Raw genomic sequence first — 17412 nt, forward strand, 5'->3', positions numbered from 1 at the left:
CATATTCGAAGCCTATTCACTGGCAATTCACGTAAAATGGAACACTGAATAAATAATAAACATGATCGCCATACTCGAACAGACTCGACATGGCTAGCCTCTTTTATAACTGTTTTTAGATTGCAGGGGTGGGCTTGGCCGCTGAGTAAAAGGAAGGTTAGACATATGAGATGGGGGCGGGTAAGTTTTTGTCCTAATAGGAGAACCACGATTAGGATGTGATACAGCATAAGAGCTCATGGGAGGCGGACTTGGTTTTGAAGACTGTTGCCAATCTGATGGGATCATGCCATACTCATCCGTTTGCACGAGTGTCCCAGGCCCGCTGGGTCGACCCAATGTTTCATACGAAGCAAATCGAGATTGGTCCAAGTTTGGAATACTGTTATCAATGTAATACTCTTGCTTTTGGACAACGACACCAGGACCACCGGATCTACCCATAGTATCGTATGAAGCAAATTGTAGGTTATTGGAGGGTTTAGTATTATTGGAATACATGATATTTGAAGAGGCAGACTTGGAGCCATTGACAGGAAGCTTAGTGGATCCAGTTTTGTGCAACGAGACTGGAGAGTGGTCATCATCGTCAGGATAGATATACTTGTTATAGATCAGAGTTCCGATTGCACCGATTAGAATCACACCGAAAAAGGCACCAACAACATAGTAGGGAAAGTAGGAGTTGGATTGGGGACTGTTGAGAGCAGCAGCAGATGCGTCGGTAGGAGCACTTGATGTCGCAGTACCTCGGGGTGGATCAACAAGTGCTGGAAGCGTAGGTAAAGTATCACCAACATTGCGAGGCAGAGATGGCGAGTTGACAGGACTAGACGGAGCAGGTGCACTGCTAATTGGAGCGACTCTGGGTTGTGAAGGATTTCCAATGGTAACTGTAGGATTATTTGCAGGACGTACCGTAGGAGAGCTACTTGGCTGTGGAATGGCCGGAACTGATTGTGGAATGGCTGATGGGACTGACTGTGGACTGACTGTTGAGACTGGCTGTGGGGCTGTTGGCGGTATAATTGTGGAGGATGGCTGTGGTTCTGGTCCTAATTGCCGTTTGACCAAGTCAGCTAGTCTACCAAAGCTCCTTAAATATATGCCATATTCATTGCTGCTATTATTAGTAGCAATGACAGAAATACTGCCAATCAGTGCTATCAACAGTTGAACTCTCATTTGTTTGAGTATCAGCGAGGCAGTAATTGCATTTAAAGTCGTATTTACGTAAAATGAAACCCTTTTGTATTTATCTTGCAGTCATTGTTTTGGAATCACTTTAATATTTGTCTTGCTATTAGAAATTGATTTTAATCCATGCTTTCAGCTTCCTGTCTGAAATCACACGCCATACAACTACTTTTACCAAACTGTTGTCAGATTTATGAATATAAAGCTCTGTCTTGCAACATGGTTTAATGAATGGTTGCCAGATTATGTTGAATGTGTAGCTTTGTCAAGTTCAAGACACAATCTTGTCCAGTAAACTGGCCCATCATTCCACATGACTGTTTATGGATTGTCTGTTTCATTTTATGCGAATGCAGTTGTAAATAAAAAGCCAGCAGAATAATAAGTTGTCTAGTCATTCTTACGTATTCATGGGTTGGATTCGCCACTAATCCAACTCTCGTTTCAGCCACACTCGTACAAGCCACGTTTGGCAATGCAAAAGTCGGTACCCAATACCATCAACTTATCCTTGGCTTCAGTCCTCAAACAGTATGATTATGAAATAGTTACTTCATTCTAAAACAAAATCGCATCATTTTATAAAGTACGCCAAGTAGATATTTCCAAACCCAAGAGGCTCACATTTACGTTTCAGCAAAAGCTGCCATTGACTCTTGATGGCCAATAGTGCAGCTGAAAGTAGTTGCTAAAACAAATTGTCATGCCCAAAGGCGTCAGTAGTACAACCCATAGGGGTCGGTGATATACGCACCTTTGCACCTTCCGAGTTATCTCTAGATCTTTGGGTATATGGCTCTATATCTGCACTACTGTTCGTCACACCGACTTGGGTGGGTGAGCGGGCAGATACAGGATGAATTGTTTCTTCTATGCGTTTAGAATATTGGTTCATCATAGTTGGAGAAGCAGGTTGAGATGTATACTGTCGAGGTGGATGTGCGTATGGTATATAGTGTTGATGGTGTCGTGGATATGCATGTCCAGATCCAATTGCTGATGATGGCGGTGTAGGATCCATCAAACCAATTGGACTCTTGCTTACATAGTCTGATCCGCCTCCTTGCATACGCTGTTGTGAACTGGAATAAGGCGGCTGCTGTGCTGATCCTTGGGATTCAAAACTAGACAACTGTCTATGGAGAAACGCTAGTGGTGGAAGCTGTATCTTGCTATGGAGAGAAGTTGAAGGTGACTTGACGTGTGAGGGTTCTGGTTGTGATGGATATGACTGTGGCTCGTGACAATGTTCTGGAAGTGGCTGAGATGAATGGTCATGCTGTCGAAGACGTTCCTGCTCATGATCAAACTGCAATGGTGGCTGTTCTTGTGCATGCTGTCTACGCAAAACAGGCTGTTGACTATAACGATACTGCTGAGCGCGATCGTGTGAAACTCCGTTATCTATATCACCATAGTTTCGGTGCACCTGGGGTGTTGCATATTGTTGTCGATGGTAAAAAGGCGTCTCTAAATGAATTGGACGGTTATCGCCATAGCTGGCGTGAGCTTGAGGTGGCAGCGGCGGTGCGTTTTCATCCACTCGATAGTGTGATGGTTGGGCGGGATAGCCAAGATGTTCATAGGGAAAAGACTGTTGGTCCCAATGTGTGCGTGAAGTGATTGAACCATGATGAGGCTGGCTGCGCTGTTGTGAGTGATACTGATGTGAGGGAGAAGAGGAGCCACTATAGGTCTCGTATGAGAAATGGCTAGGGCGAGGCTGATAGGAATGGCCATGACGAAATTTTGGACCATGCGAAGTAGGCGAGCAAGGAGCAGATGTGCTCTGTAGTGCTAGGCTATCGGATCTCGAGGTAAAATCATGACCGCCAAGTGAATACATACCCTCAGATGGATAGTCATGGTATGGTGGTTGATCATAGGCAGAATGTATTGATCCGGCAGAGCGTAGTCCATCCCAGCCACTTCCAGATGCATTTGCATCGCCAGGAGAGGTTTGATCATTCAAGCTAGCACCACGCAATGATTCTCCAACACGATTGACATCGCGGTGGTTATTTGCAGTAATGTTGGGTTGGAAGTAGCTGTTATTTTCACGAGTTGCAACTTGAGTCCAGTGACAGATTGCATGAGCAGAAGTAGGCGAGCAAGAAGCAGACTGAACAAGACGCTCAGAGTTGGCCTTGTTTTTGGAATATATACGTCGAGAAAAGCCACTTTCCGAGCCAGAGGGTATAGGCGCAAGGCTCTCTCCGTCCAAGAGTTCAGTGGCAGCTTGACGATGTGATGGCGATCCAGGTTGAGATCCACGGGAGCGTTGATCATCTATGGCAAGCCTTTTGGGTGGACTAAATGCGCCAAAGCCAGTGCACTTTACACTAGTGCCATCACCCGACTCGACATCTGAGCCATGATAAGGTCGCTTTCTACCTCTTCTACGTTTATCCATGCCGTGCTCTTTGCGCTGATGTCGGTGCAAGGCTATTACACCAGCATAGGTAATTTTTGTACATGGATTACGGAGAGTAGATTCAAAATAGTGAACCAGCAAAAATACGATACAGGCGACAAAATTTAAGAAACAGTTAGTTAAACTCACAAAAGCGATATATCGGAAGCAGGAATATCCTGCTCCATGTAAATGATGGGAAACGGACAAGAATGGCAGCTTATGCGAGTATCAAAGATGCGGAATAGAAAGTCGACATTCAACCCAGCAAATGGTCATATAAACCGTCTATAAGCACGGTACGTGGGGCAACAAATCAAACAGCTGCATTAAAATCTAAGGAATAGATAGGATTCAATAAAATAATGAGTGGAAATGCAGTGAAAGAATTGGTATGTCACAGCCGTATCACGCCAAACGGAACATCAAATAAAAGTGCCAATTTCACAATGATTGGTGCTAATCCACACCAAATTTACTGGGCAACAGTGTCTTTTGAGCTCTTTAGTCGACTGATCTTCCTGGTGGCTAGTATGAAGACAATGTTGTAGTTTTTGGACTGTGCCATCTTTGTTCTCTTGAACTAGAGTGTATCCAAGTATTTAGACTACAACAAAGTAGAGTTGTATTGGCAACAATCCAACCCAGTATCTGGATTGCAATGGATAAATCTGGTGATTATACAATGCATGGTTATACCAAAAATGGACAAGATATTCGAAACTATAGTTTGATTTGTATCATATGATGGAGGTTGTGTTTGGAAGAATTGCAAATGCCAATCTTCAATAGGAAAATGCAGCGAGTACTGAACCACTATTCTGAAGCAAGAGGCAGTGATTTCAAAATAAACAAGTATTCCACTACAAGAATACGGCTGTGACAGTCACAAGTGGTGCGGTGTAATGCTGATGACTAACAATTGGCGGCTAAATTCATCACTATACAGCACATCCTAAGCGATTAAAAACCAACAATTGGAAGTATCCAAGCATGCACAATAGAGAGCAACGCCAGTCAAGTGACTAAACATTGCATTCACAAATGAGTGGCTATACAAAACCAACAACCAACCATATGGAATCTGCTCTAGTGCAAGTTGCATAGCTACACAAACATGGTTCATAACCCATGTTTGGCAAGTGTCAACAAACCACTTTAATAGGCCAAGACCCAGTTTTTCTTCACTGTTTGCATATGCATATGCAAGTCATGTCCAACTCTACAATCTCATTCTAGTTGCCAGTACAAAAACCACAGTTTGGAGGCTTAGTGTAAAAAGACATTGAAATAGATAAGCCAAAAATCAAGGGAGGCTCGCAATGGCAATAGTAAAAATCGTTTAGCCGAACCATTACCACATGAGAAAACACAGTGCTTGATGGTGTTCATAAGTCGGCACAAATGGTCGGGTAATGTTAAGCCCAGCCGAGCTTGGATGGCAAGGAAGACAAGTAGAAAAAACAAACGACCAAGTACGACGGATAGAGGGTAGAGAGTGGGGTTGTGGATAGTCTGAACTAGATAAATATTAATGTGTACCTGAACGATGATAGTATGTCATAGGACACAAGTGACATGTATGCTCTGGAGATCGTTCTGTTCGATGTATTTGCATATGAACGGTGAGGTTCGACTGTGTGGATAAAGTACGATTGCATATATGACAGCGATAGAGTGGCTGGCTAGTGATTTGATGAACGTTACGGCAATGGTCCAGTAAGTAAGATTTCAAAAGAAATCCTTTGTTGCATATTGTGCAGGTAAAACGAGAAGCTCCGGATGTGTTTGAGCTGTCAGCAATAGTATTAGTGGAGGCAGAGCCAGTCAAGCCATCAGCTAAAGCATCTGCAGTGGATGATGATGTGGAACTGCCGGTAACGAGCAATTCCGATGTATTTACTTCCATCTTGACAGAGATTGTGGAATCAAAACCAATGGCTGCGTCGGGTTGAATTTGATTAAAGGATTGCAGAGTACTTTCGGGCACTTTATTGTTGACAACATCAACAGACTCATCCCTGATGCAACAACGAGATGCGGATGTGCAGAGATTTGATTGCCCATGGCACACGGCGCACGCCATGGCGGATACTGACAGGACTGTGGATGGGGTAGATATAGTTTGGGGTTTGAATGGCAGGTGGGAAGTGAAAGCTGTACTGGCATCTTCTGCAGGTTGTAGGCGATACTCCGCATCTTCTGTGTGGGTGGTGGCGCTGACAGAATGATCCGCTATGGAAACACTAACTAATCCATCTATACTATGAGTGGTGACATGAGAAAGTTGGGCAGAGTCTATGTCACCATCCGCTGGGCAATGTTTCTGGTGCTTTGGACTGGATCTACGCAGGGGCACTTGTACGCTGCGAAAAATGAAAGAGGATGAGCTTGGGGAAGAGCTTGACTGTGCTGCTTGTGTTTCCTGATCGATGTTCCATTGTTGATGATTTGTGCGCTCAATTAAGTGACTGATGTTCATACTCTTTAGCTCGGCTTCCCGTTTATTTTGTTTCACTTGCTCTGTGATACCACTATCAATCGAGTAAAAGGCCGAAACTGGGGTTTCAATACAAATATCCTCAGCATGATTGTTACCACTGCCATGCATACTGCATGGGTGAGTCTTTTGCGTAGAGCTGACCATACTGTTATCTAAATTATCAGCAGAGTGATCGCGGTCCATCCCAGGATGGTTGATAATGGTCCTACTGGAAGCACTCGAATCAACAGTATTGAATGGCGAGTTAGTATATCAGAATAGAATGGGTGCACAGCCACAGTAGAGTAGTCAGAAAACATGATCAGTTTACAGACTTGTGGAGATGAGAGAAAATAGCTGTTGTATCAGCCGTTTCCAATACAAATAGCCAATTTACCAGGTATATGCAAAGGAATAAAGTAAAGATGGTATGCACGTACAAGAAAGCTGGCAGGTATCAGACTTTAATGTCTATAAAGCAAAGTTGTAGTGGGCAAAGGAAACTAGTGAAATTTGACTGTTTTTATGGCACAAACAATTTGAAACGGGTAATGATGTAAAAGCCTCGATGATTAATTTTGTTTGATTTACTGGTCCAACAAGGTTGTGGGGGTTGCGTAGTTTAGCAGGTTTGATGCTGTTCCGTCAAACTAGGTTCAAGTCAAACAGGTCAGTTGTTTTATGCCCGGTTTTACTATTTCAATGTACACAAACTACCCCATTCAACCAAGACATAATGTGCTGAGGCCCGTACAATTTTTTCGTATGATGCAAGATAAAAATAAATACTTGTCATTGGTATCTGAAAAGGAGAATAGTGTTGATCACGCGAAACATTTGTCAAACAAGGACAGGTAAATTTGTGTATTGGAGAATAATTGCGCTATTCTGATACTTGCAAGGTTGTAGTGGAGAGGCTGCATGTGGCTTTACCAGTTCTATGAAAGCACAGAAGCAGGGAGGCTTGAATTCAGTCTTGATGTTCAATACCAGTCGTCATAGTGTGCTAATCATACTACATGATGCTTGTCTATTTGCTATCGGAGTAAAATCTAATATATGCATAGCCTCAATTATAGCAAAGAGCTTTGTAATGGTTCTTGATATAGTGACTGTAATGTCAAGTAGCGCAGCATACGCCGAAATTACCCTTTTGTGATCATGCGGTCAACAAGAGCTAGCATAATGCTATGTAGCAATCTATTTATTCCCAGCCATTTCAATCCGTAATCAAGACTAACATGGCATTTTGGTGTTCTAAAAGTAATGCTAAATGAATCTAATAATGTGCTTTGTTGACCCTCATTGCTGATAATGTCAGGCGATACAAAGCTATGTAATTTATTTGGCAATATTTCTGTAATCAGATGAGCAATAGCCAGATTTGGCAGAGTTGTGCCACTTTGAACATCCATATGTTGTAATGCTGTTTGTGATGCGATTAATCACGTCTGATTGCAATGAGCGACAAAGGGCATGAGAATGCCGAGTTACTCGAGAAACTGCCAGTAACCATCACCATCAATGTGCATCATGTATTCAAGGCACTCGCGTAAATTTCATTCAACCACACTTTGGTGTGTGGTCAGGGTTTTTGGTTGTTTCTGCAACTCCCACCACCACGTTCAGTGCCCTTTTTGAAGCTTGGGAAGGGGTTTGGACAAGCAGGTTGACGTTTGTGGGCTGCAAGTTTGTCATCATAAATGAGATGGAAGGCGTCATATACAGCCTAGACTCGTGCATGATACAACGCTGCAGCCAAATATGCACGGCGCTCGTCAATATCCGGATGTTAGTGGTTTGCCTTTACGCCTGCTGGGGTACAATATTCTGGGGGAGCAACAGGATAAGTTGTTTCTTGAGACTGTCCATCTCGATTCATTCAATGAGTTGTCCATTCATACAGCTACATCTTTATTGTGTTCAATCTCGATCATTTTATAATTGCTGGCATTGTCCAACAGGACTTTGCAGTATTCCTTATGACAATAGTGAGACATTTATTCAACACTGCTCTCAACTTTATTTGAAAGCATTACATTACCAAGCAGACTGGTATTACAGCACTTTGGAAACGTGCATTTTCGGTTCGTAAAACCGCACGATTGGCTAGGCTAATGTACAGACTAGTAAAACATTAAAGATCGTGTCAAAACATGACCAATACCAAGATCACCAAGCAATTGCCGCTAAACCAAACGAGAGATCTTGTCATGTATTTAATAAAAAAGCAGCAGATTGTCCAGTAAACTGGCCGTACTAACAAGCCAGGTTGTCGTCACGGTATACAAGACACGATCAATACTCTTTCATTCAAATCAGTATTCTCTTTATCCAAACCAAACACTGCAAGTAGCCGTGTATGATCAATATGAAAGCAACATTCACACCCCCGAAATTGTAATCGTTGTTTTGAGTTGGAACGCGAACGTATATGGCTTTAGGATACAAAAATGAGCGAGTTGGACATCAAAATAGTCGAATCCAATATCTGGTGTTAAATGTAAATGCTACATCTATTAAAAAATTGAAAATGCCGATCAAGATGGTCAATCTGCAATAGAAAAGCGCAGCGAATACTTGAGCATGTTTATTCCAGAGTAAAATAGTGACTGCAAGATAAATACAAAGTGTACCATTTTACGTATGGTTGTAATCGAAGCACTTGAAATCAATAAACAGCAATATCATTCGTCTTTGCGCCAATAGTTGTAATATTTATCACCATATTCTTTCATGTTTTCGCTTAAAATATCCCATTTAGTCATGAGCTTGCCTTCAGCATTCGTCACACCGGCTTTCATCAGTTTTTTGTTGTCTTCTCGCAACCAACGCTCAACAACCAACAAAAGTGGAGAATTGTATACCAATGACTCGGCTACACTTTCGGCGTTTCCTGTAGCTGCTGCTGATACTTGACGATCGTGGATGGCTTCGTCAAGTTCCGGAAAACCTTGCGAGAGGTCTCGTACTAGATCAATCTCACCTGCCACAACGTGAGCAATATGAGTGGGCCAACCACCCAATCCATCAAAGATATGTGTTGCATAAAGAATGCTCGCATTGCGTTGAACTGTTTCCCGTTTGAGAAAGTTGAGCAAGTCAGTGCGAACAAGAACATCCAGATCTACAGTAACCTCGTCAAGAAGAAGAACTTCCCACGGCTCAAGAAGGCCTAGAACGATTTGAACTCGACGACGCTGACCATCCGATACCTAAAGTCGAATCAAGTTTAACAGATGTTGATGATCGAGTTAGATTATATTCAACCCAAACTCAAGCATTAGTTTGTGACAAGATCATAGCAACCCAACAAGACTTACTTGATGCATATGCCAGTTGGGATCCACATCTAAAATATCCAGTAACTCTGCACACCTAGCCTGATGTCGCTCTGCACCAAGCGATTTGAGAAGCCTTGAGACTGGCACATCTCGTCTCACAACTGGGTTATGTGCCCATTCAGTACCTAAATAAGTAACTCCCACAGACCCTTCATCAAATGCACGACGGCCAAGGACTCGTACATCTCCCCTGGTAAGGTTCTTGCCTGCCAAAAGACGAAGCAAAGTGCTTTTTCCTGCTCCGTTGGCACCTACGAGCAAGGTACGAGTGCCTTTAGAAAGGTGCAGATCAATGTCCTTGAGAATCAATGGCCCACCAAAGTCAAAACTGAGATTGGTAACATCGATTGCATTGTTGGATAATGGTTGACTTGACATGGCCCTGGTAACAGCTGAAGACAAAAAGGATGAGAACGTAAAAACATTTATTCAACACTGCTCTCAACTTTATTTGAAAGCATTACATTACCAAGCAGACTGGTATTACAGCACTCTGGAAACGTGCATTTTTGGTTCGTAAACCGCACGATTGGCTAGGCTAATGTACAGACTAGTAAAACATTAAAGATCGTGTCAAAACATGACCAATACCAAGATCACCAAGCAATTGCCGCTAAACCAAACGAGAGATCTTGTCATGTATTTAATAAAAAAAGCAGCAGATTGTCCAGTAAACTGGCCGTGCCAACAAGCCAGGTTGTCGTCGCGGTATACAAGACACGATCAATACTCTTTCATTCAAATCAGTATTCTCTTTATCCAAACCAAACACTGCAAGTAGCCGTGTATGATCAATATGAAAGCAACATTCACACCCCCGAAATTGTAATCGTTGTTTTAAGTTGGAACGCGAACGTATATGGCTTTAGGATACAAAAATGAGCGAGTTGGACATCAAAATAGTCGAATCCAACATCTGGTGTTAAATGTAAATGCTATATCTATTAAAAAATTGAAAATGCCGATCAAGATGGTCAATCTGCAATAGAAAAGCGCAGCGAATACTTGAGCATGTTTATTCCAGAGTAAAATAGTGACTGCAAGATAAATACAAAGTGTACCATTTTACGTGAACGCAGCTTTAAATAAAAAGTATCAAGTTGAAATAATCCAATTCCTGTCAAGCATTGTTGTTTAGCTCCAAATGTAATCTATTTTCCCCATTCACAGATCCGACACAATCAAACGAGTCTGGCAGATTGAATCGCCAATGAGATTACAACTGCATCATAAGATCGAGCATGCGTTCTTTTTAGACCTACGCTTACGCGGAGTCACGGCCAGTCTTGCTGCAGCACCAATTACGCCATCCACTCCTCGTCTTTGCAATGACGAGCATTCCCAATACTGCGATACTAGACCCTCCAAAACAAGCTTTTCTGCCTGTGGTTTAATCAAGTAGATGCTTTAATGATTCCAAACTAATTCAATGCATATTCTAGTGACATCAGATTATAATCTCACCTCTTTTACATTTTGAAATGCACCTTGAAGACATGGATCGTCACGTAGATCTGATTTTAATCCAACAAGTAGAATTGGTGTTTGGGCTGAATAATGTGTAATCTCGGGGATCCACTGCAATAAATATATTGGCTTAGATAATGCTATAAATAGCCATGATGCATTTTTAAATGAATCCGAGCTAATCTTACCTTGGTGCGAATATTTTTAAACGAGTCCAAGTTATCAATACTAAAGCAAACAATAAAAGCATCCGTATCAGGATATGATAATGGTCGTAGTCGTGCATAATCATCCTATTAATAATAAAAACTGATGTTACAAACACCAGCTTGGTTGTCAATGTGATCAAGTGGGTCTATTGGATGCACATCAACTTACTTGTCCAGCAGTATCCCACATGGCTAAATGCATTCACAGTGTATAGTATTAGATCTCTTTATACATTTCTTCAAGACAGTCTTGATTCAGCTTATTTGAAACAAATTGCTGTGAAATCAAATACAAAGCTATCTACCTAGTTCAATATTCTTTCCATCAATTTCAATAGGAAGCACAACATTTTCAAAAACTGTTGGAATGTATTCCTGTATTTAAAATAGATAGAAATCCGTGAGAATGCAAATATAAATACAAGCTATTGTGCCAGAACACAGTATACATGAAAATCATTCTATATTATCTCCCAAAATGCACTATTCCAAGTGGAATCAATAAAAAATTACCTCTGGGAATCTACCAGTCTTGAATGATGCCAACAATGATGTTTTTCCAACAGAACCGTCGCCCAACACGACAACCTTGCGTCGTGCAGCAACTGTATGACAGACTGGGAAAGATGAAAGAACGCCTGTTTTTGACGCTGATGAAAGTGTCCTTTTAATCAGCCCAGGCTGCTGTACATGAACCGAGTTCTTTTTGTATTGCAAAGAATGCCTTGGATCTTCAGATACTGATTTTGTCGAGGCTAGAGTGGTGTTGGACAAGGATGCCTGAAGATGCGGTTCTATCGCTATTTCAATCATGACTATTAAGGTATATGTGATAATAAACTGTCTACTGTGTAGTGGTTTGTACTTGAAACAACTGTTACTACTTTCCTAGAGTAAGCTAGTTTATAGCAAAGTTTTGTACTTGAATCTAGCATCGCCTCGACTGCTTGCATTTTCGTGTAGAACGCGTCCATGTTATCAAATATGCAGTAATGTAAATGTTATTTGGAATACATACGGAGGGGTGCTGCCAATCATTTACAAATAACATTTCAATGCAATGGCTTAAATTCGGTTTAAATATGAGGGGAATGGGCAAGTCAAAGGCTTGGTAACACCAAAATATACTGGGCTCGAGTATATAATATGATGCTGTTTAGTAGTGTTGACAGTTGTCGAGATTTAGAACCTATTCATATGAAATGAAGTACTAATAAGGGTGTCGGTGTATAAGAAATGGTCAACCATGAAATGATTGTTGAGTATATTGGTCAGCACTGCTCTCTAAACTTTTTGACAAAGCTACAGATTCACTGATTAAATATGATCTGCCAACCGTTCAAACAGAAATGTCGCGATGTATACAGACCCATATTGTCCATTCTCGACCCCTACAAGAAAACTATAACATAAGAATAGATTTGCTTGCTGAGCAATTTCAACCACAAAAAACTCAATGTCTATTGAACAGGCAGTCAGTTTCCAGTGGCAAGACACATTTAATCGTTGTATATTCCAAAGTAATGACTGCAAAATACAAGAGCTTTGTTTTACATGAATACAAAAGTAATTAAGCTTAGAAGTATTTTTTGAATAATTTCTCAACTGTGTCCATATTAGTTGCCACTCGAAAGTGCATGTATAGCATGCAATTTTGCAATAGTCACAGTCATGATGTTTTTCATGGCGCAGAGCAGATGTATATTTATCCAAGTCTAAAAGTTTGGGCTACTCCAGAGTACTACAGCCTCACGTGATAATATCCATATCCGCTCGTAGTTCAAATCCATGGAGGCAAGCCAAATGTGGCACTCCATTGTGCAATCAACCTAAAGATATGAATCCATGTGAGGTAAACGGCATTTTAAATTTGCAACTCGACCATCTGCAACCAAACTTTACATACCATTTTACAACGTACACGATTCGACTGTAATGACGAGTCTTTGTAGTGAAATGAACCATTTTAAAGGCAAGCCGCCTCCAAAAGTAAGTAATTGCTTTAAATCGATAGTATGACCAACTAATTGATCATGTTAGAGCTGCTTACTTGAGATATTTATAATCAAATTTCTACACTGGTATCTTTATTTTAAAATACTATAGGTTCAAACGGGCATGACCGATTATGAACTAGAAAAGATTCCTCGTGCAATTTACAATGATCCAGTGCAAGATATGCTGCTACGTGAAGAAGGATATTCCGGAAAATCTCGTCAAGAAGTATTGCAGCTGCTAAAACCACTAAAACCAGCTCATCCAGGAATCAAGGAAACCATCCAAAGTTATTCATCTATAGAATATCATTACCAGCACAATCTAGAACTTAATGCAGATGATGTATGCTTTAAAAACTGTCTACATCGTAATACATAAAACAGTATGCTGTTTAAACTAAACATATTCAATGATCGTATACAAATTCTTAGGCGACAGGAAATATTATGAAAAAAGCAGAGCTCGAGGGAGATACTCGAACTGTGATTGTTACCGACTGCAGTATTGAAATTATCAACCCACATATACATGCACCTATTCGGCCGTTTAACAAACCAAAATATCGATCACCTCTTGATCGGCCAGTTCATTCTGAAAGTAAACACAAAGCCCTTCCACCTTCTTTTCAATCTGTTGTTCGTTACGGATCTGCTGTCAACAAGCTTGCGGTGACAAGCCAGCAAACAATTCATTCATCTCGCAGACAGTGTTTTGCAATGGAACACGCTATGAAAGAATCGATTAAACCTCATGTGTTGCGATATAATCGCCAATTTGAATCTATCGAGTCAACATGCATTGTACGCGGACTCAGTTTTCGCGGACGTGGCCATTTGGATGTGCGAATGGGTTGGTCCACTGCTGCCGAGATTGAAGCAGATGACAAGGGAGATATTACTGCTACGATAAAAGAAAGCGAAAATAGGTCCAGCCCATTATATTCTGCAGAAAAGTTCTTGAATAGAGGCATGAGTTATCAAGCTGAACAGCAAAAACTCACGCCCGTGTGTCAGACTCCAACTTGTAAATCTGCCACTTCTGTTCAACCGTTGCCGATTGCTTTTCAAAAAATTGATTTGAACCAGCCAGAAATCGAACAATCTACAGACCAGCGCTCTTGGCCAGCACCGTCATTGATGCTGGAGACAATTGAGCAAACTACAGTTATTCCCGAAATACATGGTCATACACCAGTACATGATATTTCCGTTGGCATCGACACCATTTCTATTGATTTACTACCCGAACTTCCAGAAAAGCCAGCTAATGCAATCAAGAATGATGATGACCATAATGCTCGTTCATCTCCTACATCGATCGAGTTATCAATAACAGCTAATCCATGGGAAACACATTCTGCTGAAAAAGAAGCAGAAAGTATAGATGAAGAAAGCCATTCTGATTCAAGCGTGCCATCACATGCAGAATCATATGCAAACCAATTACCAGATGAACACTTTGATTATGAAGAGGAGGATGCATGGATCCGTGAACAAAAGCGTGTTCTTTTTGGAAATACAAACGAGTCAACCAAAGAATGCGTCTCAATTCAACCAACCACTCCTTCACTATTGACTCCAACTGTGGCTTCAAATCTACGTACTAATTCTGTGTCCAGTAAGACAAAATCTAAACCACATCAATATGTTGCCTCTGACTCTCATGCTAGTGATACAGAATCTGAACACAGGATACCAGCTGTAAAACCTTCATCTGGAGTGTATTCTGCCAATACAGTTGAAAATCGACCATTATCTCGTTTGGATGCACTGTTTAAGGAGCAGGATGCTGCTACTGCAGCATATGTCACCAAAAATATGCCATTAACAGACACGATTACTCCCACCATCATTTCAGCTAGAAATGAGTCGATCGCATCTTCAACAGTCGCGACTTGCATTGACAAGTTGGAGCCTGAAACCGTCATTGTGGAAATCCCCGTTTCTGTTGAGCAAAATGTTACATATTCTAAAATAACTCCAACGGTAGAGCTTGAAGTTGTTTGTGCTGAACCACTTATTCCACTCACAACAGAGGTTAGCACTACACAGGTGGAATCCCCTACTGCAACATCAACTACTAGCAGCACTCGAGCAAAAACTGTGCATAGTTTAGAAATACAATTGCCTACAGAACCCGTAGCAGTTTTACAAATCCAAACTTCAGATAGTGAACCAGTTTTGCAAACTTTAAAAACCCCGGAACCAACCACTTTTGAAAGTTGTAGCAGGAATTCTTTGCATGAGGATCATGTCCAGTCAGCAAAAAGTCTTGATACCTTGCCAGAGAAACCGTCTCAAAAAAATGAAATCTCGGTATCAGCAGGTATGGATATTAAAAGCACGGAGCGTGTTGATGAATCTCATCAAACCAATAATGATGGCTCAGTATCAAAGGAAAAAAAGCGATCGTTTGGTGCGTCGCTTTCAAAGGGTATTTACAAGCTTAAACATCTTGGCGATCACAAAAGCACGGATCATTTAAAGGAAACCACTGCATCAAAGTCTGTGCAGGATATTGATACTCAAAATACAGAGGCTACTAGTTTGGTGATACAGCCAGCAGTCAATGTTACTGTCGAGCCTGTCATGGGCACAAACGCTTCTCATTTTCAGTCTACAGAAACAATTGCATTACAAGACCAAACCGCCGCTGAAAATAGAAAATCGACCCCGACAGCTTTTGTTGCTATACCTGCAGAAACAGCAGAAACTAAAGCATATCCGGCTCCTACAAATGAATCTTCATTATCAATTGTCAGCCAACAAAAAGACGATAAGGGCTTGTCTAGACAACCGTCAGATACATTTAACGAGCATAATATTAAGCCGTCAGAAAAACTACATCATAAAGGGTTTTCATTTTCAATAATGAAAGGACTTAAAAAAAGCACAGACAATCTATCGCTCAAGTTTGGTAGCAAGCAAAATCTACCTGCCCAAGAGTCTACTGATGCTCTTGACAAGACACCAAGAGCTTCCAACGCGTACACCAAAAATAATATCACTACTCTGCCTTCAGAAACACCTGCAGATATCAAATATAGCGATATGGATGTTTCAATTGGACCAAACTCTGGACGATATTTCAATGCCATGCAAATGCATCATCTTCAAGGTGCTGATTATGAAACTTATAATAGTAATACGGTTCAGCCTGTCATTGAAAATGAGGAAACAGTAGTACTCAAATCAGATAAGATTGTTGAAGTTGATACCAACAGTAATGGAAATGCAATGGCTTTAAATAATGAATCTTCAGCAGATGTGTCTGTCTCGGTAAATGTACTAGCTTCAAAAGATTCATCCCCAGATATAGAACAATCTCGTAAATCAGAATCAGCAAAGCAGTCAGAGCCTGTCGAGACAAACGTAGTTGCAATTGATGCTCCAGAAATATCAAAAACTCCCGAGTCTCTTGATACTATCAAGACAGTTGAATCTTGCCCTGTTGCTCCAGTGATCCTACAACCTGACATACAATCAAGCACAAACAATCTCAAACAATCCACTGTCAACCTTGCACCGACTGCTGAAAACTATCTTAAAGAAAAATTCAAAGCGTCTTTCAAAGGATCCAAGTGCGATATTTCAATTAGCGAATTTGAACTCAACTGCACAGAGCAAGGAAAGACCAAAGTGTTTAAACCATATTATCCGATCGAGCTACGTCGCGTGATTGCGGTCAATTCGTCTGAAAAAGAGGTTATTTTGGATCTGTGCAACACTCGAGAAGGAAATAGAGCTGGTGGAAAGCTTAAAAGAATTGTGTATGAAATGGAATCAGCTGCTGTTTCTAAAAGATGGGCTACTGAGCTCGAGTCGTTAGTTTTTGGAGGTAATTATTAAAACTAGGCACATTTGGTTTGAATTTGATGATGTTGAATATCTAGTAAATTCATTTTTCAACGTAGGCATGCATGCAGAATCAATGGCACGATCTGTGTTGATTTTGGTGGAAAAATCAGACAAAGAATCAGGCAAACTGATTGAAAAATATGTCAAAGAGGTCATTGAAACATCCAAACGACCACTAGAAATCAAAAGTATATTAAATTTGTTGATTTGTAAATATTAGATGTCAAGATATGTGTTGCAACATATTTATAGTGGTAAACCAGTGTCGAAATTTAAAAAACTAACACCGTGTGTTAAAATCGTAGCTGTTCAGTATAATGAGTTTAGCGTTGCCAACGTGTTGACAAGCGTTGACTTTAAAAAACTGGGCAATATCGTATGCACAAATCCAGACTTTATTCCACGCATTCAACAGTTGCTTGTTCGAGAAAGATACAGTAATAAT

General features: G+C 41.0%; 4 protein-coding genes across 4 annotated transcripts; all 4 read right to left on the reverse strand.

The window, feature by feature from the left end:
* Positions 1-93: 93 nt before the first annotated feature.
* On the reverse strand, positions 94-1185 carry BATDEDRAFT_23859 (uncharacterized protein; the record flags this gene model as incomplete). The annotated part of the gene is made up of 1 exon (XM_006677795.1): positions 94-1185. One exon carries the CDS (start codon positions 1183-1185, stop codon positions 94-96), a length of 1092 nt encoding a protein of 363 aa, XP_006677858.1.
* Positions 1186-2883: 1698 nt separating this feature from the next.
* BATDEDRAFT_34742 (uncharacterized protein) lies at positions 2884-6562 on the reverse strand (the record flags this gene model as incomplete). The annotated part of the gene is made up of 3 exons (XM_006677932.1): positions 6533-6562; positions 5153-6321; positions 2884-3642 (listed from the first exon to the last, which is right to left on the reverse strand). Coding segments are annotated over exons 2-3 (1902 nt in total), but the record flags the coding sequence as incomplete, so codon positions are not given.
* Positions 6563-8640: 2078 nt separating this feature from the next.
* On the reverse strand, positions 8641-9830 carry BATDEDRAFT_19168 (uncharacterized protein). Its single transcript, XM_006677736.1, has 2 exons — positions 9416-9830; positions 8641-9307 (listed from the first exon to the last, which is right to left on the reverse strand). Exons 1-2 carry the CDS (start codon positions 9812-9814, stop codon positions 8780-8782), a joined length of 927 nt encoding a protein of 308 aa, XP_006677799.1. The 5' UTR covers positions 9815-9830; the 3' UTR covers positions 8641-8779.
* Positions 9831-10425: 595 nt separating this feature from the next.
* Positions 10426-11946, reverse strand: BATDEDRAFT_87385 (uncharacterized protein). The gene is made up of 6 exons (XM_006678137.1): positions 11626-11946; positions 11418-11487; positions 11282-11304; positions 11092-11196; positions 10901-11014; positions 10426-10819 (listed from the first exon to the last, which is right to left on the reverse strand). The coding sequence occupies exons 1-6, from the start codon at positions 11923-11925 to the stop codon at positions 10664-10666; spliced, it is 768 nt and encodes a 255-aa protein (XP_006678200.1). The 5' UTR covers positions 11926-11946; the 3' UTR covers positions 10426-10663.
* Between the last annotated feature and the right edge of the window lie 5466 nt (positions 11947-17412).

Source organism: Batrachochytrium dendrobatidis (assembly GCF_000203795.2).
Source record: "Batrachochytrium dendrobatidis JAM81 unplaced genomic scaffold BATDEscaffold_4, whole genome shotgun sequence".
Lineage (NCBI taxonomy): Eukaryota > Fungi > Chytridiomycota > Chytridiomycetes > Rhizophydiales > Batrachochytrium > Batrachochytrium dendrobatidis.

Bases quoted from the DNA above. Each gene is read 5' to 3' on its own strand.
- BATDEDRAFT_19168 (XM_006677736.1), bottom strand. From the start codon at position 9,814: ATGTCAAGTCAACCATTATCCAACAATGCAATCGATGTTACCAATCTC. The intron at 9,308-9,415 runs GTAAGTCTTGTT...ATTCGACTTTAG, and splicing joins CCAACTGGCATATGCATCAA to GTATCGGATGGTCAGCGTCG.
- BATDEDRAFT_87385 (XM_006678137.1), bottom strand. From the start codon at position 11,925: ATGATTGAAATAGCGATAGAACCGCATCTTCAGGCATCCTTGTCCAAC. The intron at 11,305-11,417 runs GTAGATAGCTTT...GAATGCATTTAG, and splicing joins TGGAAAGAATATTGAACTAG to CCATGTGGGATACTGCTGGA. The intron at 11,015-11,091 runs GTAAGATTAGCT...TATTTATTGCAG, and splicing joins TTAAAAATATTCGCACCAAG to TGGATCCCCGAGATTACACA.